Source organism: Anopheles gambiae, chromosome 2 (genome assembly GCF_943734735.2).
Source record: "Anopheles gambiae chromosome 2, idAnoGambNW_F1_1, whole genome shotgun sequence".
In the NCBI taxonomy this organism is placed as follows: Eukaryota; Metazoa; Arthropoda; class Insecta; order Diptera; family Culicidae; genus Anopheles; species Anopheles gambiae.
In genome coordinates this window covers 114971556-114995650 of record NC_064601.1, presented here as the reverse complement: position 1 = coordinate 114995650, position 24095 = coordinate 114971556, and the positions used below count along the sequence as shown (strand labels likewise).

At 47.4% G+C, this 24095-nt stretch overlaps 4 protein-coding genes and 1 long non-coding RNA gene across 9 annotated transcripts in view; 2 read left to right on the top strand and 3 right to left on the bottom strand.

Annotated features, from left to right (window-relative positions):
* The window catches only part of LOC1269797 (uncharacterized), a 31056-nt gene extending 15691 nt beyond the window's left edge, over window positions 1-15365 (top strand). Inside the window, exons 2-5 of one of the 2 annotated variants that reach the window (XM_061651506.1) lie at window positions 7352-7419; window positions 12213-14055; window positions 14133-14230; window positions 14305-15365. In XM_061651506.1, coding sequence (XP_061507490.1) covers window positions 7352-7419; window positions 12213-14055; window positions 14133-14230; window positions 14305-15010 — 2715 coding nt within the window. In that variant the 3' untranslated portion in view covers window positions 15011-15365. The remainder of the gene's footprint in view (window positions 1-7351; window positions 7420-12212; window positions 14056-14132; window positions 14231-14304) is intronic. The other variant, XM_061651505.1, reaches the window with a different exon arrangement.
* LOC1269796 (lysozyme c-1-like) lies at window positions 8146-10334 on the bottom strand. 3 transcript variants are annotated; one of them, XM_308446.5, is made up of 4 exons: window positions 10025-10334; window positions 9371-9949; window positions 8521-8855; window positions 8146-8448 (listed from the first exon to the last, which is right to left on the bottom strand). In XM_308446.5, the coding sequence occupies exons 3-4, from the start codon at window positions 8834-8836 to the stop codon at window positions 8303-8305; spliced, it is 462 nt and encodes a 153-aa protein (XP_308446.4). In that variant the 5' UTR covers window positions 8837-8855; window positions 9371-9949; window positions 10025-10334; the 3' UTR covers window positions 8146-8302. The 3 variants fall into 3 exon arrangements, with proteins under 3 accessions (XP_308446.4, XP_061507566.1, XP_061507567.1); XM_061651582.1 differs by having other exon boundaries at window positions 8146-8855; window positions 10025-10237; XM_061651583.1 differs by lacking the exon at window positions 10025-10334 and having other exon boundaries at window positions 8925-9796.
* On the bottom strand, window positions 10734-12755 carry LOC1269798 (lysozyme c-1). Its single transcript, XM_308448.4, has 4 exons — window positions 11543-12755; window positions 11390-11478; window positions 11267-11330; window positions 10734-10942 (listed from the first exon to the last, which is right to left on the bottom strand). The coding sequence occupies exons 1-4, from the start codon at window positions 11709-11711 to the stop codon at window positions 10803-10805; spliced, it is 462 nt and encodes a 153-aa protein (XP_308448.3). The 5' UTR covers window positions 11712-12755; the 3' UTR covers window positions 10734-10802.
* A 62-nt stretch (window positions 15366-15427) lies between the features above and the next one.
* LOC5667141 (uncharacterized) lies at window positions 15428-23170 on the bottom strand. Of its 2 annotated transcripts, XM_061651579.1 has the most exons (4): window positions 23039-23170; window positions 21266-22741; window positions 16321-16710; window positions 15428-16256 (listed from the first exon to the last, which is right to left on the bottom strand). In XM_061651579.1, the coding sequence occupies exons 3-4, from the start codon at window positions 16628-16630 to the stop codon at window positions 15916-15918; spliced, it is 651 nt and encodes a 216-aa protein (XP_061507563.1). In that variant the 5' UTR covers window positions 16631-16710; window positions 21266-22741; window positions 23039-23170; the 3' UTR covers window positions 15428-15915. The 2 variants fall into 2 exon arrangements, with proteins under 2 accessions (XP_061507563.1, XP_001687944.2); XM_001687892.2 differs by lacking the exons at window positions 21266-22741; window positions 23039-23170 and adding an exon at window positions 16863-16881.
* LOC133392196 (uncharacterized) lies at window positions 17020-19525 on the top strand. Its single transcript, XR_009765527.1, has 2 exons — window positions 17020-18554; window positions 18654-19525. It is a non-coding gene; the product is annotated as an uncharacterized LOC133392196 (long non-coding RNA).
* Window positions 23171-24095: the final 925 nt, after the last annotated feature.

Here is a 24095-nt window from a genome sequence, read left to right as displayed (position 1 = left end):
TATGTTGTTTTGCACCACAGCGGCTCGATCGATCATGGCTGTAAATTGTCCATTCGGATGGTTATTACGAGAAATTATGACTTCAAAATATCGATCGCCACACACACACAAATGCCCGGGCGAGATGATCATGAGATGATCAGCAACGAGCAGCACATGACGAAGCACAGCGTCTCCGTTTGGCAGCGCGTTCCTGGGTGAGTTTTGCTCAACCCGTCGAGCCAGTTTGCTTGTTGCTGGTGTGGTGTTTAAATGAAGTCTGAAGTGGTGTGGTGCTTGTTGTTGATGTTGTTGTAGGTTGCCAGTTCCCTGTGCGTTTGCTGTGGGCAGGTATTTTACTGCGCGTTAGAGCACCGCGTAATAAGCTTCGTCGTCGCCAGGGGATTCATTTGCTTATTTCGCGTAGGCGCCGCGTCGAAGTTGAGATTCTGTTTTGGGCCTGCTTGTTGTTGCCGTCTCTCGTGCATATTGTGTGTTTGGTGGGTCTGATGGATCGAGCCTGACAAACGATTGCTGATTGCGGATTCAGTCTTAAAATGGCTTGTGTGGTGTGGTGTATGTGACTTGGTGCCTTTTCTGTGCTCGTCGTGCTTGTCATTAATCGACACCCACGGTTGTGTAGAGTTGGTTTCTTTGCAATTCGCAGCGACAGCCGCTCGCGAGACGGTATTTATATTGTTAGACACTCTCCTCTTTTTTTTCGAAATGAAAAAGTCATCGATTATTAAAATCATTATGACATTTGTGCCTTTGCTTACTCTCAACTTAACGTGCTGTTTGCTTTTAATATTTACATGCTACAAATATAGCAGCCTCTTAAATGTCCATCGTGTGTGTTACACGTGACGACGGTTTACGTTCTTGAATAAGTCGCTCTAAACAAGAAGCTCTAAACGGAGAGGTGTCAATTTCCTCTTGTTTCACATATAGCTGCGAAAGAGGGCATCTGATTTCTTTCTGCTGAAAGCGTCTACCACCCACCGATACCATTGCTCATTCCACACAGGTCAAAAGGAGGGGGAAAGCGTTCCTCACTAAAAGAGAACACTGGGAGCGCTTTATTTACACGATTCTCCTGCATTGGCCGTGTGTGTTTGCTTTACCTTCCCCAACGTCGCGTTGTGTTTGCGAGCGATGCACGCTGGTGCACTGGAACTGCAGTCGATGCAGGTTTCTAACGCCCTTGGAGACGGGCGTCTTTATCTTGTTACATTGTAAAACCGTTTGGAGCGTTCGATCTTGATGGCGAGACCACCTTTTAACCGAGCTAAGCTCCAAACGGTGGTAGAATAACACAACTCTCTTTATGAATGACTTACGCTCTTTGTGATTGGATGAAACCTTCGCCAAGATTAGTTTGATTCATTAGTTTATCCGTAACGTGTCACCCCTATTTTTCCACCATTGTCATTGTACTGCACGATACTGCCCGAGATGAGGCTGTCCGTGCTGGCTGGAAAGAACAACTTCCTTATGCTAATGGAATTAACACCCCAACAAAGCGTTCAAGCGAGCGAAGGCAGGGCCCATCGTTATTGTTGCTTCCGCTGGATGTCGGACGGTGGTTGCAAGGCGACGAACCCCCCACAACCAGACATACCCGTGGGAGGTACAGCGGGACATCCTCTGACTGTGTCGGAGTTCATAACGAGCCGATATAACATCAATTGTGTGTAGCTTTTTTTGTAATGCCCGAGAGCTCTGTAGCAAAACCAGGACCGTGACGTCTTCTCTTCTGCTGCTGCTGCTGCTGCTACCCAAGGGAGCGTCGGTTTTGTGTAGGCTTTAAGGCTTCGACTGTGCCTTTCCCGGGGGCGCCTAGTTGTCGTGTTGTCCTCCTCTACCAGCTTCCCTGCAAATTCCCCCCACTCGCCGAAGTTAGTTCCAATGAAGTGAAGTGGTTTCTCGAAGGCTTTGCCCTCGATTCATTCAAAAGCCACCCGTTGTCACGTACTTCGGGGCGAACCGGAGCGCGGTGTGCGTAGGAGTAGTACTGTACCCAATGTGCATGGAATTGTATATTGACATTGTCCAATGTCTTGGATCTCCTTCCGCGGCGGTGGTAGGGCAAAAGGAAAGTAAAACGCGTGACAGCGAGAATTACAATTGTGCGCATGAAAGTGTAGCATAAAGCAACGGAAACGACGAATCCAGGTGGTAGAAAGTTAAGCGCAACCCAATCGGCTAAAGTCCCGGCGCTGCCGTCCGTTCGGAGGTCAACGAAATTTGCACCCAGCGCGTGGGTCTTAATGGGGTTGGGCACAATGCTACAATAAGCTGCATTTGCAAAGGAACATGCGAGAAGGAGCCGTTGAAGCTGTGGCTTATTAACGGAGAACAACTGATGATCGTACACTGGCAGGATCTTGATCGGGATCGAGACATTGCTCCAATTTTAAGTAGGAAGTAGCGACGGCTTTCAATGCTTTCGATAAAGCAAACTAAAGGAGATTTAAAGCCTCCACCGGAAGTAGCACGCCTGCTCAAGAGTCGAGATCTTAACGTGTGAAACGTTCACTGGATGGAGCTTATTTAGAGCACTGCACGCCGGTCGCTACGCCGGAACTAGCTCTTAAAGGGAGCTTTGTGTGTTCACGACTCGAGTTGTGTTAGAAAAACCTGTGGCCTAAAGGCTATACGCTGCTTCCCCATCTGCACCACTGCAAGCCCGTACTAACAAACGTTAATTATGCATTCCTCTTGCATACGTTTGCCAGGTTTCTTGGAGAGCATTATCGGCAGGTCAGAGTGTAAAGCAAACAAGGGTATGACACCACTATCCAATGCGCACGGTGGACCTCCCAACTGCTCTGCGAACCTTTCCGGCACAGAGAGAGAGAGAGAGAGAGAGAGAGAGAGAGACCCTGTTCGGGTGTGGGAAGGTAAATACAAAACCCACAAACGAGCCGAACGATGAAGGTTTTGAGAATGGATGGAAAGCTGCAGGTTTGTTTTCCGCACCATCCATGCCCATCTGCTCGATCGGCTGGCAGTGGCCCACATGCAAGATGCACCTCTCTGCTGTCGGGGGGCCTAGGCCGGAATATATTTACATGAACGGTTATCTGGGGTGTGGGGGGCAAGGCCCCAAGTCCCAAACGGGTGTTGTTTCGCTCCAAGAAGCGTCGGTATTATGTGCGCAAGAGTCAAGAGTTGATCAAATAATGGTTTGGAAAATGACTCCCCGCTTTTTGGGGAAGCCAGACCAAACGGTAGAACTCACGTTCACGTGGGGCGGCATGGTAAACACATGCCACGAAAGAAAGCTCTTTTTTAATTCGTTCCAAGAAACTGTTTGTTGGTGACATTTGTGTTATGAAGTACTGGAGCGCGCGCTAGGGTAAAGAGATGTAAAGCTCCATTACACGCAAAACGACCAGCGGCAATCAACATCTGTGTTGGATAATGTACTTACCGCACAGGACGAGGGTGGCGGCGGCGGCTGGTGGCTGGTACGATAAATCCAATCACGATCCGGAAGAAAAGTCCAAACGGAGAGCAGCCTTTTCAAAAATTCCGTTCACCCGGTGGTCATTAATCGATAAACGCTGTGTCGTGCTCATAAATATTCATCTTTGGCTTTAGCGAGGAGCAGGCAGCGACAGATTGGCACTTCTGTGTTGTTGTTTTTTTCGGATTTTGTCGTTTGCTAAGCACTGGGACACAGAAACAACGACACACGCAAAAGCGGGAAACGATCGTTACGGATTTGTCAAAAACAAAACTGGTCCACGAAACTATTATTCGCCTTTCGCTGTCAGTGGATTATTCTGCTCCGTGCTGTAGTGTCCCGTCCCCAGAAATCTGTCCGAAATTTGTTGAGCCTGGGGAAATGGTAGCTTAGCTAGTGTTATTGTTGTTGATGTTGTTGATGGTTGGGGACTTTGGTGAATGTTTAATATTTCCAAGGGGGCGTAGAGCCGTAACTAAGACTCGATGTCGATCTAGTTTGCTTCTTTGAGGTGATGTTTAGAAGGGTTGGAATAGAAAATGAAAAATGATATTAATTTAAGTGGCTTTAAGAGCTTGCCAAGCAAATTGAGGATAACGTAAATTTATGTATTACTTATAGCATAACCACACCGTACCTTTCTGCCGGATCGAGCAGAATTATTCAAATTAAACCCCCATTTCGTTTTGTGTTCCAAAATGATGGATCCCACATACGACGGGTACAGTAAGTCAAAAAAGGGCACAGTACATCGGACACCAAGAGCTACTACGTGCCGTGCCTTTTGCGCTTCCCATTATCTGTGCCGAAGCATAATGTGTTGTGTTGTGTGTGTCTTCTTTTGTACAGGCTGGAGCCAAAAAAAGGCACACACTGGCAGAACATTGGCTCATGCATACGAAATGAACCTCCGGTGCCTTGCGTTCTTCTGGCTTCGTGAGTTTTGCTTGCTTTCGGGAATTGTTCTTTGCACGTTGCGCCACCACCACTGCAAAGGTTATGCTGCGGGTGAACGGAGAACGATCGCAAGAACAAAACGAGGAAACAGACACACAATAATATTCATCCGGATTGTCGGAAGTCATTCACGGGGCGCACGTCTGGCTGTCTCGGTGCTTGTTTGGTCGTTGATGTCATTCGTACTTTTTTCGGATGTTTATTTTTAGGCTCCAGGATGCCCTTAGAAGGTTGAAGTCAATTGTCTTGCTTTTTGGTGTGAAATTCGGTGCGCTAGATGTGGGACTTGGCGATATGGCTTAGTGGCGTTACTCGATTACATCATGCGAGAACTAACCAAAGTGACTCGAGTTAATCGCTACTTCCTTTCTTTCTACTTCGGCAATGGCAATGCGTATGCGTGTTACTTTAATACTGCTCGTAACACCGAAATGGTAACCACCGTCTCATTCAGAGGGTCCAAGCTCTTGCCTGTTTATAATAATCCTAATACGAACGATCCTGCTCCACAGACACGTTTTAGAACAACGAGCTTTATTGTAGAGGAACGAGGGTGATCGGGTGACGGAATGGCGCTGGACTGGACCTCTTGGCTCGCATCCGGTAGCTTAATGAGTCAACAACACTCCGGCATGGTCCGGCCAATTCTAGCTATGGACCCAATTTAGCTCGAGTGTGAATGAAATCAGTCATTTGCGGGCGGAAATGATTGTTCGATGATGAGGTCATAAAATAGTTTTATCGTCGCTGGTAGAGGGAGAATATTAATACGCGTTTGTAACACTCATCACCATGGGTTAGCAATGATTGAAATTGGCTGGATGATTTGTTAAACATGATTAATCTTTATTAATCGGTTCTTTATATCTTGCCCAGAGGTCTTTTGTTTCGTAATGTTGTCTGCGTTTTTCTTTAAGTCTAATTTCTCTGTCTGACCTCGTTTACTCCTCTCGCAGTGTGCTTAGCTCAGCTGGAACCACCTCTTGATAACGATTTAGAACACGTTCACTTCTATCCCACTACATCCGGGCTCGTTCCGGAAACACGATACAGGGTTTTCAATGATATTATTGACACGTTCAGCGAGTTGTTGATTCGTTCGGGCATATAATTGACACTTTCAGCGAGATATTGAATTGTTCGTAAGCAGGCGTTGACATGTTCAGCGATTCTGTAGTGCTGTCATTTGTTTTGTTTACACACTGTGCCGCAAGGTTCAATTTTTCATTCTTAGAAGTCCTAAAAGTAGCTAATAATCATTCCCCAAGCTGTTTAATACATGAATTAGTTAAAACAAACATATTTTTACGAAAACCGTTTGTTTACCTTCTGATGAGAATGATCCAAGCTGCAGTCCAAGGGGTACGAAAGTGACAGCTCTATAGTATCGCCGAACTTGTCAACGCCGCCTTCCGAACAATTCAATATCTCGCTGAAAGTGTCAATTATATGCCCGAACGAATCTACAACTCGCTGAACACGTCAATAATATCATTGAAAACCCTGTAAGAGCAAACCTGCTTTTTTATGCTCCGTGATTTTAATAACGGTGCTATGATGTTGCAATGTGTTTGGGAGTGTATTCCCAACCACTCAGCACGGAACGCTATGGTTTACCGCGCCAGCAGTTCTAGCAACACGTACGGACACCGTGTACGCCGCGCTGCTCCCCTAAAGGGTATCCGCTTTCCGCCGGATGTTTGTCCACCAACCTTGAGTAGGGAAACGGTTAAGAACGTTATGAGCGGGATGTCTAAACCGTTTGGAGACGTATGTTATGTCCCCGGCCACGTTGTCGGTGAGCGAGGAAGTTTATTGTTTGGTCGGTGGTCGTCGGGCCGCTGTGTTGGCCGACGTGTTTGCTGTGACTGAATTTTGTAGCAAAACTTGACGGTCGCCGCTTGTGTGAAGAGTTGCTTTTGATTATTTGATTCTTTGCATAGCTTGCCTGTTTTGCGGTTTACCCAAGATAAGGCTTACACCCGCAAAGGTATGGGTGGCTTAAAATAGTATCATATATCTTTCTGAAATGCTGGTATGATTCATTTTAAGTAAATGAGTTCTCGAGATGGTTTATAAAGAAAGTTATTTAACAATTAATTCTAGGGGATTTTTCGCTAAGCCTCCAATCTTTCACCATTCAACCGCGCAACAGAAATGGTTTCATAACAGCAGAATGACTAATTTGTCGTGATGTAGAATATTCACCAATCAGCCCAAATCCCCCTTTCCACTTCGAGTGATCTTTCAACCTTTTGCGCGACAGTGCGCCATTCAATCCGCCGCACAGGAGACAAATGACATTTGTTTTGACATCTTTCTTTTCGCCGGTCGTGATCGTGAGCAGCTTCTGAGCGCTGCGATTTTATGTTCCACTCCACCCTGCATGGGCTGTGTAGTTCGTTCGGTAGCGGTTCGTTAAACAATTGGCCTCCTCGCGGCGGGAGTTTTGCCTCCCGATGATACTTTAAACGACTGCCCATGCTGGCGGGACCACCTCGAGGATCAACGCCAGCAACGATCGGTCGATTCTCAGGCCTGTAGGCGACCAACCTCGGTGGACTGCTTATTGGGTGGCAATGGTGGAGTGAGCAGCAAATAGAGCAAAGAAACCGATAGCCACCACGGATTAGGACGAAGCAATGCTGCATGCAGGACGGGTGGTGGGGCAGGAATCGTGATCGTGCCCCGATCGCCAGTTTTATGAACCGCGCAACCGGGTGTTCCTGTTAGACAGAGTGTGGGCTAGTATGATGGTTTCCAAATCAGATCAGTATGGAGTGATTTACTTTCATGTTGAACTGGCACACAGTTGAGCAACCAGAACAAGAAAAGCTACAAGAAGTAGTCAAACCGTAGGCTGTTACGAACAACCCTATAATATTTTTATGTCATGCTGGTCTTGCAATATTTTTAAAACAACTTTTTCTTCTTTCCTTGCAGGTAAATTTGCATCTCCAAAAGTGTGTGTACATCATGCCGTCAGGATTAAGACCAACCATCAACTATCGGTAAAGTGCATTTACTTTCCGTGTTCGCTTTAAAACGGCAACGGCTTCCCTTCATCCACCAAACCTGCCCAGCGCAAGCTAAAATGTATTCATATGTATTCAAATGAATTCACATTACAGTTTTACGACCCCCTCAGCTCTAGTTTGTTGCAAAGTTTGTGGCCAAAACCGTCGGTCGGTCGAAAACAAAACTCCCGGTATTAGCTGAAAGTCTTCCCGGGTACGATTTATTTCCCCCCCATTCGTCTCGTTCGTCCGGCTGAAGGTGCATGAAGGTTTTACGACTTGTTAGGCCGCAGCGAAAATTTGCATGCCGCCCGTCGAACTGTCGTTTAATTGTAGTTCAGCGGACCGGGAAAAGAGGGAAGACAAATTCGTGTACACTGCCAAAAGACCACCGACTACGAAAGTTTACTTGGAGATGACGATCTGGTTCATCAATTCTCCCCGAGAGTGTATAAATCGGTGGAAGATCAATAGTTTTAGCGCAACAAGTTCACCGGTTGTGTCGTAAAACCATAAAACGATGATGCTGTGCGCGTTTTTAGGAGAGGAAATCGCATATTAATCGACTAGGAAGTAGTATAAATGAGCCACAGGAGAACCGCAACGAGCGTTATGGGTATTTAATTAGCCTAATAGATCGCTGATCGGTCGGATTTAATTATTTCAAACTCATGTCAGTTCGACTATCAAAACAGCATGAATGGAGAAACACAAACCATATGTATTGTATAATTTAATACACTGAATCTACCTTCATTTTATTGTTTACAAATTGTGGTTTAAGTTTCACTTGGATGGTTCGGTTGTAAAGGTGCGTGTTGTAATAGTTTACTGGATATTTCCCGTTTGTTCGCTTATTCGTTGCCTATACCACACCCTACCCAATTGCCGCACAGTTGGCGATGTCTGGCAGCTCTTTGCCCTTGCACTTCTTCTGCCACATAACCCACTCGTTGAAGCCGTTCTGTTGTTGAATGATTTTGGAACACTTAATTGCATTGGTAATGTCATCCGTTACAAGATCTGCAATGGAAGGAAAATAGTAATTCAATGATGAGATTCCGCATGGAAAAGCGACTGATGGCACACTGTTACCTTCACACTTCATGTTACATTTGCCACCCTTGTAGCCTACGCGGCACCACTCCTTGCTGTTGATCTGGAAGATTCCATAGTTGGCGGTCAGGTTGGGCAGCATCGTGGTTTTGGTGGTATCCAGCCCGCTGACAGCGATCGCCAGACAGACCCAGTGCCCCTGATACGTCCGGCTAATCCCGTTCGCGGTCAGCTGCTTGGCAAGCTCACACTTTGTGTAGATCTTTGCATCGATCAGGCTCGGCAGGCCCAGAAGGCACAGGCTAACGATAGCCCACGAGAGTGTCTGACGCACAGAAACACGCTTGGCTGCCATCGTTGAGTTTTTGGGCAGTCTGGAAACGAAGAAACACAAATTAGTAGAAACTGTTGGTGGTAGATCACACGAAAGGATAGCACTCTACTTCGGCTAAAACCCCACGAAAAAGTCCAGTGTCAAGCAATTCCTTCCACCAGACACAATCACCGAAACGAAACTGACAGCACTCAGGAAAGCGTGGTGTGTTTTCGGTGACATCACAAGCTGTTGCTGCATCGTTGGTTAAAAACAAAGCTTAAAACAACAACCCCGTCGTTTTGCCGGCTCTGGAAGACCTTCACCGAACAGGTCTGGCTGCGAACAGCTGTGCTGACGAGTTGACCTTTTCAGGTGGGTTTGTTTTTGACTGTATTTGTGGCTCGGTATCGAGGGTGGGTTTTGTTTGTAAATCCAGAGCGAGTATCGTGTACAATCGATATTTGCTTAACCACTAGGAGGATTGTAGTTAAATTCAAAAAAAAATCCCACGTAAAACTTTTTCCCTTTAAAAGAAGCGATAGAATCTCCTGCAATCTTAACCGTCACACTCACTTCGCTCAACACCTAAATCTGGACACTGGTGTCGCCGTCAATCAAGTGATTCCGTTCTGTTCGGCCACTGCGTACACCGAACGGTACGCGCAACGATGCGTGATTTCCGGTTTGTCACTAGTACCCGGGCCCGTAGCTACTTGCGCGAACCGTGTTGCGCAGACAGGCGTTTTATATTGTAATAGCCACACACGCACACACGGCTGTACACTTGACAGTGACAGCGGCCCGCGTTTTCGAGTGGGAACTACACACAGGTATAAGAGGGTGTTTGAACAATCTGGATCGTGTTTTTTTTTTTGTTCTTTTTGAGAGCGGGAGTGTGGTTGTGGAACGACGTCAGATCTAACGTGCGCGCGAGCTCGACGTTTAGGCGCGTAGAGTCGGCACCAACATGCTTCCTCGTTGTGTGCCTTTCTGGAACGTACCTCCCCCGAGGGAGTAACCTGTACAGAGTGGCGCTGTAGTTGAGGTGGTAGTGGTTACAGCAGTGTGAATCTTCACTATCATTTTCAATCCACCTAGAGGGGTAATGTGGCAGCAGTTTGTTGGAGAACCCAATTCTGGGAAGATTGACGGCTGTGAAATGTAATGTTGAAAGCAAGTTATCATATACATTACTTAGAATTTTTAATAATAAACTTAAAAACTCACTGTTTGTTGATGGTGAGCTTCCCATTACATTACAGCTAATGGAGGCGATGTTCCTACTTTTACAAAGATCATTAAGGCAAAGATGCTTATCTTGTTGCGAACTAGATTACGGCGTACGATCGTCAATTTGTTTCTGTATTTGTGTTGTGCTGCATCTCTAAAACGTTGTTTTTACATACATGCAACGCTCAATTTCTTCGTACTGTCTACCCTGTACTGATACTGTTTCGTGTTTATATTAGCGTGTGCGGGAAAATCCCAGCCAGTAATCGGTCGGATGCACCCACCCAGTGAGTGTGTGAAAGAGTGAAGAGTCTGTAAAAATGTAAACAATAACAAGTTAATGGGCAAGCATTGCCGCTATCGGATAATGCGAAAAGCAACTCTACAGCTTGGGGTTGTGTTGGTAATTATTGGAGTAAAGTGCGACATTCGATGTTTAGGCTTCGATGTTAGGCTGCCCGGACAATGGCAATGACGATCGTGCAAATACAATTAGTTAATGTCTTGGACATGGTAACAAAGTTGTGCCCGGTGAGACAAGTGGCTTGTGAAGGGGTACCCCTTTTTGGCACCTGTAGAGATAGGGCTGTGTGATATCAAACAACGGGTGCTATCGGCATGTCCAAAAGTGCCGCGACATACACAACAGTACAGCCGATATCATCTGGCACGTGTAGGAAGCAACGTGTTTAGCAACGTTTGTGTGTTTTGGTGGGATGAAATCAAATAGTTTTATTACCAATAATGTCATGTAAAGTGTGTGTTATAGAAGTTCCTAGTTCCAGCAGGACGACAGATCGGGCAGCGTCTTTTGCTTGCAGCGGTTAACCCATCCTTTCCAAGCGGCAAACCCACTGTCATTGTAGATCTGCTTCGCACACTCGATATCGTCCGTGAGATCGTCGTTCAGAAAGTCTAGCAAAATAGTGGTAGCAGAGCAAAGAAGGGAATAGAAAGCAAAGCAAATTAAAAGGGTGGACAGGTCGTGGAAATGTGTCGATAGAGTTCGAACACCTTTCGACACCGGAATTTGCAGAGATAATAACACATGATATGGCGTGAATTATGTGACTGTGTATCGTACAATTTGACGCTAACACGTGCCTGAAATAGCAGCGATCAGTGTGTAACTATTTCCGCCTATTAGAACCCTAATGAGTTGGATTCCACATGTGTGTCATCCTTTTTGGGTGATTTATTAGACGCGTTCGGAGCTACTGATGGTAGCGTAACACTCACCTTCGCACTTCTTGTCGCAGTGGCCTCCCTTTCGACCCTCCCGGCACCAGGTTTTGCTATTGATCTGCAAACAAGTGACACTATACAACATCTGCTTTTGGAAGTTTTCTTAAACAGCCCTACCTGAAAGATACCATAGTTGGCGGAATCATTTGGGAGTTTTGTCACCTTGCTGGTATCAGCACCACTCTCGGCCATCACCAGACAGACCCCTGTACGGAAAGATAGCCCTTTAGTTAGTGACTTCTTCACTCCACAGTGGAATTCAGGCCTCACAATTGGATATCAGCGTCCGCGAGGAGATCTTCTGCCGATCAAGCGTTCTGGCCAGCGTACACTTTTCGTACACCTTTCCCTCACCAGTGTGGTAGAGTGTAAACAAAATTAGCACCACAAAACTGATAGCAGACGCTGATCTGAAGTTGTGACGTATTCCACGCATCATGATTAGGTTGCGGTGTATTTTAACTGCACGCGCGTTAGCCGATTCACCGTCTTCGAAGTACACAGCGAGACTGATTGACCTCGTTAACGATCAGCGCCGTGCGAGTGGCTTCCTCAGAAGTCTCGCAAATGCCTTAGCTAGAATTCCTCCCGCCATCCCAGTGATCGTAGCGATGGAATTAGAGCTCTCTCGAGGTGGCGTTTGTTATGAAACACGTTTGAATGGAGTGGAGGGCGCTAATCGACTGAGAGAGATCAAAGTGCATCAGTAGTACAACCGGTTGTTGATAAAAAAGCAGCCCACTGGGGAGAACGGCGGGAAGACATCGAAGGTGGCTGTGATGCAAAAGTTAATTTATGACAATGAACTAGACATTTGACGTTTGTTGGTGGTGTTGTGCCTGCATTAAGAAGAATGATGTCTACTTTTAAGAATCCATTTTTTGTACATAAACTAACGAACGTCTGTTTTTTGTTCATCCCCTATATCGTTTCGTTGCAGATTTCAGTTACTCTACACATGTCTAGTCGTTGGACAGCTGGTTGCCATAGGATATGGCGCCGAGACGGCAGGTATCGCTGGAGGAGGAACGCCATCCAGCAACAATCTTACGTCCGCTAGTCAACCTGCAGCGTCAGCACCGTACGCCTACCAAAGACCATTGTCGGGGACTCCTCGCCTTTCTTCTAGTTTTAACAGTAATCCTACTACCACCACCATTACACCTGACTCCACCACCATTAGAAGTAGCAATCGAACAAAAGACGATATGGCCCAGAATGCGCAGGATGCGTTCGGAACGGCCTGGACCGCAAGGAAGTTTGTCAACAAACCGACGTACGATCGGAAGACGGCGTATGGTAAGCGCTTTGAAGGTGCGCTACAACCGCGCACCCGCGATCTGGGCGACTGGCGCTGTCCGAATGTTACCGAAGGTACTAATCTAGAGTGTAGCTGCGACCTACCGCACACGCTGCGTTGTAGCGGGGATCTGCACGGGCTGGAGGTGATAGCGGACAGCTTACGACGATCCCCGTACGAAGTGTCACTGCTGGACTGTACGCTCAAAAACGTGACTAGCATCAGTGATGCAAACATCTTTCAAAACGTCTCCCTGCAGGGGTTAGTGATCTCGTCTGGGGCGATAAAGCGAGTACACCGGCAGGCATTTGCCGGCATTCGGACGCCACTGCAAGCGCTCGGACTACCCAACAATGCTCTCGAAAGTGTCCCGATGCAGTCCCTCGGAGCGGTTGGGCAACTCGATCGCTTGGACCTTTCGTTCAACAAGATCAAAGCGCTCCAGAATGGTGATTTCTTGGCAGTGCCCAAACTCTCCTACCTAGAGCTGAGCAGCAATCAGATCTCACTGATCGCTCCAAAGAGCCTGGTGCCGCTGAAGAATCTGCTCCACCTCAAGCTAAACGGCAATCAGCTGGGAGAGTCACCCGAAAGCCTTAAAGCGCTCGCCTCTTGCTTCAGTCTCAAGGAGCTGCATCTACATTCGAATCGAATACGAGGACCTTTGAACAACACTACGCTGCCTCGGATACGCGGGCTGGAGATCCTGTACCTGGACAAAAACTCCATCTCCAGCATTCACAATGGTGCGCTGGAGACATACCCATACCTGCAGATGCTTTCGCTGCGCAGCAATCAGATCGATGTACTGGAAGATCATGCGTTTTCGGGCCTAGCCTCGCTGCAGATGCTCGATCTGGGCCATAATGGCATCGTTACCATTTCGGATGCATCTCTCAAGCATCTGCCGCGGCTTATCATTCTCGACCTTACGCACAACTTCCTGCGCGCACTGACGGCGGACGTTGTTGCTCCGCTACCTGCCCTGAAGGAACTCCGGCTGGATGGTAACGATATCTCGCTGATCGCGGAAGACGCATTGGTCAATGCGACTCAGCTGCACAGTCTCTCACTGGAAAGTAATCCACTTGTGTGTGATTGTACGATGAAACCATTCCTCCACTGGCTGGCCGGTACTCGTCCTGCTTCGCAAGGTATTCTCGGAGCAATCTGTGCCACACCGCCGTATCTGGAGGGTGCTGATCTACTGCAACTCGCACCGGACACGCTTACCTGTGGCGAGGGTGGAAACAAACAGCAGACCGATCATGATACGTTCCAGACGATTGAGGTAATGCTGAAGCTAAAGAACAACGCGTCGTATGTGCGAGACGTTGGATCGGAGGTCCGATTGCGTGAGGTCAATTTTACAGACGAAAGTGACATCTACTTGAGTTGGCTTCTGGGCACGGATGATTATTCCTGTCGGTTTGTGTACGTCTTTCACACCGATGATCCTGAGACGATACTGTACAACTCGGAGGTAAGTTGGAGAGAGGAGTGATGGGTTGATTTGGAGCTCAATTCTAATGTTTGTCTTTTTTCTGTTTTTGTTGGTAGGTCTCGTGTATAGTGAAACCGGAAGAACCTGTGACAGCATTGGAATATACATACAATGCCAAGCTGCTAGGGGCGTACGATTTGCAGAGTAATGCTAGGTACGATATCTCAATCGATTGTTACTCTAAAATGTTATCAAAATTAATGAATGTCTATTTTTTTATTGTTTCAGTTACAAATTTTGCCTCATCATGAAGGAGGACATCTCCAAGGACGAATATCTCGGCGTGTGCCAAGTGGCCACTCTGCCCCGGCCCCACATCAACACAGTGAAGCGAAAGTCGATAAAGAAGGAGCTGCAAATCAGCACCCGTCAGACGAACGAGTCGGACATTTCGGACTTTGATCGCATTTCTTCCGACTTCCGGCATGATTCCGATCGGGATGAGCTACTCAAAGGCAACAGTGAAGATGACGAAGAAGACACACCCGACCAAACCAACCAGGGAAGTGATCGTATCGATCATCGCGTGCCGGATCCGCTCGACTACAGCGACAACAACAGCGATGCGGACGGTGACAGTGATGATGACAACGATGACAACGTGGACGATGATGGCGATGAAAGTGTTGGCGTACTGTCGAACCACATTCGCGACGATCCCGACTTTCGGCAGCTACAGCTGGCGGCCGAAGCGGAAGTCGCTCGGCTACCCTCCGTACACGGTGGGCGCGTGCTGCTCGAGGGCCTCGGGACGATCATTATCATCACCAGTCTGGTAGCGTTCGTGTGGGGTCTGATACGGTTTAAGGGTGAACATCGGCATCTACCATCGATGGCAAGCTGTTACGCGGTGGACGAGCGAAGGCGTAGCCCACACCAGGAGGTGGAGAGTCGTAGTCGGTACTTTAAGCTGCAAGCAACGACCAGCCTGTGAGTGGGGCGTAGTACCGAGGTTGTTGTTTTGGATCGATTTTTCCGCGCACTGCGAACAAATTATGTAAATTGCTGTACATAGGGATTTCAACCGTGTGGAGTCGGTTAAGGCAAAGGATGTTATTTATGATAGTCGGTAAGTTCAGTAGACGGAAAATGTGACCTTAGTGGCGTAGGTGTGTTCATGTTCGCGTTGGGAGGGAAAGCGTAAACGTTCTGTTGTATTTTACTCTTCATTCTACTAACCGTATTGTGCCATGTGTGTATGTAAAGTTGTTGGGAAGCGTAAATTTGCGAATTTGTTAGCAAAAGGTGTTCGAAATAAAGAGGCAAAATGTTTGGTTTTTAACGTAAAACCGGTTGAGAAGGCTTTCTCTTCAAAATCCACTACAAACGTATTGAGAAAGACGGAGCATTATTAAGTAATTCGTATTGTTTATATTTATTTTCCCCCAACGACTCAAGTCTCCCCTTTCCGGAATGAAAACTCTTTGCGCGAGGGCGTCTAAAACTTAGGTTACAAACAAACGTCTACCAATAAATAATGTCCTTAGTGGTGGTACGCATGCATTTTCGTTTGTGCGTGTGACTGTGGCGCGCCAAAGACGAGTAAAGCCGTGAACGTTGTAATTACAAGTTAAACCCAAAAACTATGCCACTAAAAGAAGAAGGGGGTATGTTTGAGATATGCACTAATCTTTGTTTGTGTCCTGTCTGTGTTTGTGTGTGTGTGGCCTGTCTCAGTCGAACGCAACCCCCCCATTTGTGCCGCAGCAAACACACACACACGCTCGGTGCGGAGCTTGGTGTTGTGCAATCCTTGGTGCACTCTCTTCATCACCAACGCACTCACAGGCACTTATTGAATTCTAACTGTCGCTTTCTCTCTCTTTCCCTACTTCCTGGTTACGAGTTTGCAGTCTGTATCGTGACGGTAGTTCCGGTGTACGAGACACCTTTGATACGATTCCCATTGGCATCGACCGTCTGGTCCGTCTGCGGTTGTTCTTGCGTCCCAGCTGGCGTTCCTGTCCCAGCCGACGGGGAAATCGTTGCCACCGTGCTAGATTCCATTGTGTTGCCGCGCGCTTGATGCAGCGGAACCGGCGGCGGTTGGGTGGCGACCGTGTGGGGACGCGGTCCCGTCGACGGTGGAACGACCATTTCCGGCACGAACGTTTCCACCTTGGGATAGTAGGCCGGAAGCCGTATCACTTCCTCGTACGATGGTGGTGGTTCCAGGGCGACTGTGAAGGAAACGGTAAGCAATGAGGGGTTGATTCTGGGCGGGGCGCAGCGGGCATTACTTACCCATCCCGTTTCCTGGATAGATGGAACCATCGTCACCGACGAAGGCCGCATTCGAGTGGGTGACGCTGGCAGAGGCACGCTGGCGGTGTTGCGCAATCGTACCATGCTCGAGGCAGCTGTACACACCGCTGTAGTTGTCCCGGTGCAGTGACATAATGTCGTACAGGTTGGAGCCGATCTGTACCACGTGCACCGGTTGTGCCATCTCCTCCTGCTCGGCCAGCCGTTTGGCGCGTGCCTTCTTGCATTTCAGTATGATGATGAGTAGCGCCCAGGCCAGCACCAGTATCAGGTAGAGGAATATAATCATCTTTTTACGTTCACGGTAGCGTTGCAAATGAACCTCTAGTACGGACTGCACGTCCCTTGGTGTATTACGCCTACGGAAATCTAGAGAGAAGAGAAGGAGAGAGAGAGAGAGAGAGAGAGAGAGAGAAAGAGATGTTAGAAATGGTTCTCTATGATGAAGCTGATAAGCGAGTCGCAGCTCGATGGGTTTACTTGAATGGCCTGAACAGGACCTATGACGCACACGTACGTACGCTTCGGTTCAGCCGGTTTGACAGATCGATCGTGATCGTGCAGGAAAGACAAAACCGGAGCGCTTGCTGCGATTTTGCAACGCGCGTTATCAGAGTCACATCGCAGTGACGTATTGAAGTGACGTGTTTGTACCATTTCCTCCAGTGGCAACTGGAAAACTCCCGTAAAATTCATTAGCAAGCGAGCCCTTATGCTTGCACCGTTGTGAAATAGCTTTCTACCGTTTTGCCAAGGTTCGTGCACGTGTAACCTTCCACCCTGTGGAAGGTAGGGGGGGGGAAACGAACCGCTGCAGCCACGAAATCCGGAAGTCAATTTGCATAAAGCTGGCCTTGCGACGGTGGTTCTACTCGCGGTGGCAGAATTTATAGTGCGCTCCTATTCCACAGCCATCATCGTTGCATTTTTCGTTGCATTTCGTAGTCCACCTCGGACGGGGGGTGGGTTAAAGAAATGGGTTGAATTTATTCACATCCTCCGCCGAAGGTCACCAACCGTGGGCTGGCACGCACGAACATAAAAAATCCCGGACACCATATGGAGCCACTAAACGATGTTTCGGGTTCGCCTTCAACACTTCCCCAAGGGAATGGGGACATTTCAACACATTTGTTTGGAATTCTTTCACCGCGTAAGGGTAAGGACTTTAATTTTCGCAACATTTTAATACATTTCCGCAAACAAAATCGCACAAATGCAATGATAAAACACTCTAGAGAGAATACTATTCACACACAAGGGACAGGCGCGATGGAATGTTATTTTAATTTTAACTCCAGCCCATCCTCTCTAACGAAACGGTACATTAATTTAATGAAAGTATGTGTGTGTCTCCCTTTCCAACCGTCTGTCCTTGTCCTCCATTTCTAACCTTCACTACAACGCAGCAAGCACTGTCAATCGCGGTAGTGAAAGCGGTGAATAATTGAAAGAGCCTCCCCGTATTCCTTCACAAGCCTCCACAGGGAAGACGCAGTTTTTATGTTCTGTCGCTGACCAGAAGCCCATCCGTGTGCAATTTATTGCATTCGCGGATTCCGCTCGATAAGCAAAGGGACCAGGACACGGAAAAATCGCTTCACACATTTGCCATCATTCTTGGAGCTGTCGTTTGCGGTTAAATGATGGATTGGATGTAACGAATTCCACTCCCCTTTGCTGGTCAGTTGTAGTGGCTTTTGATTTCCTCCTACGGTGCAGCGAACCGAACGCGGCAATTAATGTAATTCATTGCTTCATTCCCAATCGATCGTCGTTTTTGGTTTGGTGAACCGGGGGAAAAGGACTGACTGAACGAACTGTTCTGTGGCAGGCCAACAACGGTAGTAGGCTATGAATATTCGATCGAGAACGGATGGGCCGTTGGGTTGAAGCGTAAGTTGGAGCGATGTATGGTGGATTAAAACGAAACGGAATTTGGTGAAACGCATCTCAGTAGCCAGTGACAGTCTGGCCAATACACAAACGAGCAATCAAAACACAACCTCCTAATAGACCTCCTAATTTCGCCATTTTCTCGTATTCGTACAGTTCGATGAACGGAAAATTAGACCCAAAAAGCCCAGCACTAACCAGAAGAAGAAGAGCTCCAGCTCACCAAACGTACAACAACTCCGAAAATCGGCCCCATTAATTGAGTTTCCAAGCAGGGACAGTTTTCCGAAAAACGGTATCCTGTCCACTATTTACGGGTAATTTCGATTGATTTTCTTCCTTCCACTCGGTGGTCCTGTGAGTTGTATCGCCGTGATTTACGAGTTCCGTACTCTATTCATTCGATTTGATTTTAGATCGCCTGTTTACCGATTAGTTTTTGGGAAAGGATGGAGGCACACAAGGAGGCACATTTCGGAAGCACACATGGACACAAACATTTATCACGGCGTGCTGAGGATGATGGGGAGGAGGCTACAACAATGCATGTCTAACGAGAGGTCCACGAGCCCGGTGGGCATTCGACCGTGTGCACACGCGGAGGAAGAGGATGATGTTTATTGGCGTGGCAAGATAATGCCGGATTATGGTCTAGATTTGGGATTAGGAGCGATAATTTAGCGCTCGGAACGGAATAACCACACATTGCGGCGAGCGTCGGCGAGGTCTCGGTTTGTGTGTGTAGTTAAACTATTTAACCCGACTCGGTACTTCGGTTATGTCCTGTGGCAGTTGCGTGTCATCGGAAATGATGGGACACACTCGCCGGCTAGTGTGTGATTCAATGTTTCGAGCGAAAACCGCACCGAAAATGGGAACTCCTGGTTGGTGTACATTGCGTGGTCGTCCGCTGGCTCGTCTCGGCTAATGAGTAATTAGGATTATACGAGGTACACACCGCCGCCGAGTTTGCCTGGGGTTGGGTCCGACATGCATGCCAGGATATTCGAAACCTTCCGTCACTATTTTGGATCATGGGGGTTTGTGTGTGTGTGTGTGTGTGTGTGGATGTGTTGTGCGAATAATAATTGAACTCGCGACTAATCAGATTCACGGTGCGTTACGATTGTAATTATACAGAGGGCTAGTGTCATAAAAGCGAAAGGAATTAGCAGACGAACGATACGGTCTAGTGTTCTTTTAGTGTTCAATAAAATCTGATTCGAGCTCAGATTTGTCGGACACACCCAGCTTTGAGGGCCTGGCTTAAGGGTAGCCAAAGCCACAAGACGTTATTTATCTTTGCCAAATATTTGTGGGTCAGTTTTTTTTATCAGATTACTACACACCTCGGTACACGGGTCGACGTTGGATATGGGAGTGTTTGTTGAGGTTAGCTTTGAATAGAATTAAGCGATGTAGAACTTGACTGTCCCGACTGTCTCGACCCATTAGAGTGGTGTAAAATCCAATGTCAAGAACACAGTTACTAGCCGTTCTGGGCAATTCCACTTCAAAACTGATGACGTCACATCTCAACCATCTAGCTACGTGTTATCGGATTAACTCTTCAGTCGAAGCACAAATTCCTCATTTCTTCACGCTAATAAAGCGACTCCAGTGATAATTGAAATTCTCGTCCTGCTGTCCGAAAATACAAATATGCGACTCACTCCATCATCCATTAACCCCAATATGTGTGCCAAGGTAAAGAAAATGTGGAAGCAAAAGGCAAAAAGGTAGCAAGAATCATTTGATTTCAGGTGACGATAACGCCATCAGCGCCTTTGGGCAAACAAAGAAAGTACCGAAACGCGCTACATTGAGCAGTATTTGAGCAGAAATAAAGAGCGAGAGAGAGAGAGAGAGAGAGAAAGACTTCAACAATTGCAAATTACTGGGAGCGATTAGCGCACAGCCAAAACATAAACCCGTAGCCAGGACGACACCGGCTGCGACATACATTAGTGTTAGCGCGCGCAAACATTCGTTATCAATACATCATCATGGCCTGCTGAGGTTTGTCCTTGAATGGTTCTGGTGTACGCGTCGTGTGTTTTCTATCTGCTGCTGGTGGGGAAGGGGGTGCGCACGTTTCACGATTTTTGCGACGCGTTCTGCTCGCGATTGGCTTGGAGAAGAGTGGGGAGCAAAACGGTAGTAAGCACGTCTAGCGCATGTGGGCGATTCGGAAATACCCCTTGAGTGAATTACCGGGTACGGTTGGATGGGGTAAGTCGGTGGGTACTTTACAATTCCACTCACGTGCATTCCCCCCAAAAATGGCCATCTTGAAGACGGCAGGAACCAGTGAGCGGAGGTACGAGGCCGGCGTTGAACAAAACGACGACGTCTAAACGGTCGTTCTTGGTTTGGGTAACAGCGATGCGATTGTTTCAATCGCTTAGTACAAATGAGTTCACGTTAGTTTTGTTTGTTGAAAGCTGCTGTTTAAAGTGCAAATGCATTTGCTGTGTTGCACTCGTAGCAGTTGTTATCGCAAGAGCGATATCATGTGGATGCATTTAGTACGGTTACATAAAACAAACTTAAGCTCGGTGATGTGGGACCTTGAAATGGAATCGATTTTTCCAGTACAAAGTAACGATTAGAGTGAAATTGTTGAATAATTCTACTTTTTCTGCTAAAATCCAATAAAAGGGACATTGATAAAAGCTTCCAATTGTCCATGGTAACGTGCAGTCAGTGCACGCTAGATCGCAAAAAGCCTAGAATCGAGTGGGTTGATCGAGAAAGATTCCCTCCCATTAAAACGGAATAATCCGCTCATATTTCATCATTCCATCGTCCTGGATAGAGAAAATGATCTACCTCAACGCCATAAATGCAACCTGTATCTTTTGTTCGGTATCTGTTGTGTGATGAAACAAAAGGAAAAGCGCGATAGTAACTGTCCAACACAGGGGCAAGGCAAGAGCTACTGTCGCCGGGTGCGAATTGATTCCTGTCATTCAAAACAAAACCACACGGACACGTACTAATGGCAGCACACACCACTGGGACTCACCTGCGGGTGTTGGTGGTGACTGTCCGTTTTTTCCCCCCGTCTCTCCTACCTCGTCGTTTTAAGGATATCGCGGGAAAGAGCTGTGAGTACGTGTCACTCAGTTACTGGTTCGTTGCTGCCGACGTCGCCTGCTAGATGGATTGATCCAGTGTTTCCGTTTCTGGGCCACTACCACCACTACTACCACAGTACGCCCTGGGAGCTTTTGTGATATCCCTTTTCACCCGGGGTTCACCCCGTCCCTCCTGCGGTTGAGATCTACCTTCTGTCGTCGCTAAAACCGAACGTTAAACCCGTCAGCAGGAGCGGCGGTGACCATTTCATTAAGTTCGCTCGTTATCAGCGGGATGTATCGTCGTCCACTCGTGGTCGTGGTCTATTTTTTGTTGTCGCTCTTTTGCTTTCGTTGCTTTATGTGACTACATCAGCAAATCCAACCAGCCAAGCCTAAGCACAGTCACTTTCGTTTGTTGCCCTGCTGATTACACTCGAATGATGATGGCGATGGTGGTGAATGGTGGTTTTTTAATTTGTATTTTCTTCCATTACCACAATATGTTGATCACTTATCTGTATCACAACTTTGTTTAAGCAAACTGTACACTCACAAAACACCAACACTCGTCGTTGCACTGGCAAGTCCTCGCCGGAATGTGATGCTCCATCTCAGTGACACCAGTTTCACAATCGCACACCACTACGCCGGCCAGTGGTTAAAAACAAATTAATCTAATTCGTTCACACACTCTAATTAAGCACGATGATGGTGGTGCGTCCTCGACCCTGCCAGCCGAGAAAAAGGGAAGCGCGATAATTCGCGCCGATCGTTATCACCTTTCGCGGTCGTTATCAATCCAGGGTCTAAATTTGGTGCTCCACTCTAAAGTGCGTCTCCGCCCTCTGCACCGTTCTGTTGTCTGGTCCGGTCAGCCACAGTTTGATCCACGTTTGGTCGCGTCCACTACACTGTAATCACGTGTTGAGCACCATCTGGATACTCGTAACTGGAACAGACACTCGTCGCGAGAGATCCACGACGACGGGTGGATTACTAAGACCGTATGGTGGAGGGTCTATCACACGCAAGAAGGTCTATTTTTTGTTGTTTTTGCTTCTAAAGCGGCTACGACAAACACGCGCGCTCCAGCAACGTTTACGTTCGATGCCGGTTTCGATGGCTCTGCGCCATTAGGACGGATCGTGCCGTGGATGATGTGCACCGAGCGCGGCAACGTGGTTTGTTTGCGTTCGCAACCCCACGTCTAATAACAAAAACGGTCTCGCGGTGTCCGTTGGGCTCGCGAGAGTGCTCTGAGAGCAGCTGGCAGATGGCGAGCAGTGTTGGTCCGTGCATCAGGCCGTGTTCCTCTCGGTTGGAGCACTTGGCTCTCTTGCTTGCTTGTCAGGGGTCTACAACACACCATGGGGATGCTTTTGACTACGACATTGAATAATATATTTCAATACACTTGTAGACTGAAAATATAGAAAAAGTAACAGCGATAGTGTAAATTCCAATTTTTCAGATTGCAGAAATGAGAATTTATGATTGCCCTTTTGGTTGAACGCCCCTGCTTTAAGTGTTTTGTTCTCTCTCTCTCTCTCTCACTCAGGCCGTATTAGTGGACTGATAAGTGAAGCAAAGCATTTAAAAATGAATGCTAATCTTTGGATCGGAGATGTTTTTAGCAATAAATAAACTTTCTTTCTTTACGTACCGGTATTGGACCGGACTCTCCAGAAGCACAAGTTTTTACTTTTTTAAATATTTACCTGAAGAACGAAACCATCACATCGTGTGACGCGTTTCGCGTGGACGTAAATAGAAATGTTTGGTTTCCCCGATTTTGTAACAGGTCATGGCTGTCTAGATACGTCAATACGGCTCCTCAGGCGGGCTTGATTGAAACATCGGTTCCGATGTGTAATCAATGTGCACCGAGACGCGTTTTGTAGCGGTCGATGTGGTAAATAAGACATTAGTTTCTACCCCTCCCAGAGCATGCATTGGACAGTAGAAATGAACCGAGAGAGGAACTGAAAACTTCTGAATTACGGAGGTGGATCGACCGACGAAAATAGTGTGAGTAAAGCTAAAGTAAAGTACGCACACGCCGTCCAACACGGTCAATCAGTCAAACAACGTCACACCGACGTCATAATAATCTAACTTTTCTCGTTAAATTTAATACCCATTACCCTTCTCTCATTCCAGTTCTACTTTTTTTTATTGTAGCTACAAGTGTTTGTCCTTTTGTGTGTGTGTCCCGTCCTGTGGTAGAAAAATTGAATTCCAACGGGTCATTAAAATGTCACCTCTATCGCGATGGAACGACACCCTTTCCCGGGGTGACAGGGCAGGCGCTGGCGACGCGGGAAAGCAGATAGTCACCGCTGGAGACACATCGAGACGTGTCCCAAAGGGCGTGTGCCGCTGGGCGATGTGTGCCACTGTTGTCGATAAATCCGATTCCAGCTGCTGATTAGGGGTTGACGGCGTATTTTTCCTTCCCTTTCTCTCTCTCTCTCTCTCTCTCTCTTTGTATTTGTCTCTATAGAGTTGTCCTGACTGTCCATATGTCCACGCTCTATTTAGTGAAGGACATACGAATCCACGTACATCCTTCCGGGTAAGAGGGGGGGAAGGTTTGGATCGATCCTGGGCCATTCCACCGCAAGCTAACGGATCGATGTGCGTTTGCTTGCTGTCTTGCGGCGTGGACTACGATAATGATGGAAAAGCGATATGTCGTCAGGTGTGTGTTTGAGCCGGGAATACTCCTGACCCGTCACATAGGACAGGAGTGATGGGGAAATGTAATTTGTTTTT

Coding starts and splice junctions, on each gene's coding strand:
- LOC1269796 (XM_061651582.1), bottom strand. CDS start 8,836: ATGGCAGCCAAGCGTGTTTCTGTGCGTCAGACACTCTCGTGGGCTATC.
- LOC1269798 (XM_308448.4), bottom strand. CDS start 11,711: ATGATGCGTGGAATACGTCACAACTTCAGATCAGCGTCTGCTATCAGT. Junction 11,479..11,542: donor GCGGACGCTGATATCCAATT/GTGAGGCCTGAA, acceptor CTTTCCGTACAG/GGGTCTGTCTGGTGATGGCC. Junction 10,943..11,266: donor CTGCGACAAGAAGTGCGAAG/GTGAGTGTTACG, acceptor CTATTTTGCTAG/ACTTTCTGAACGACGATCTC.
- LOC5667141 (XM_061651579.1), bottom strand. CDS start 16,630: ATGATTATATTCCTCTACCTGATACTGGTGCTGGCCTGGGCGCTACTC. Junction 16,257..16,320: donor CTATCCAGGAAACGGGATGG/GTAAGTAATGCC, acceptor TTTCCTTCACAG/TCGCCCTGGAACCACCACCA.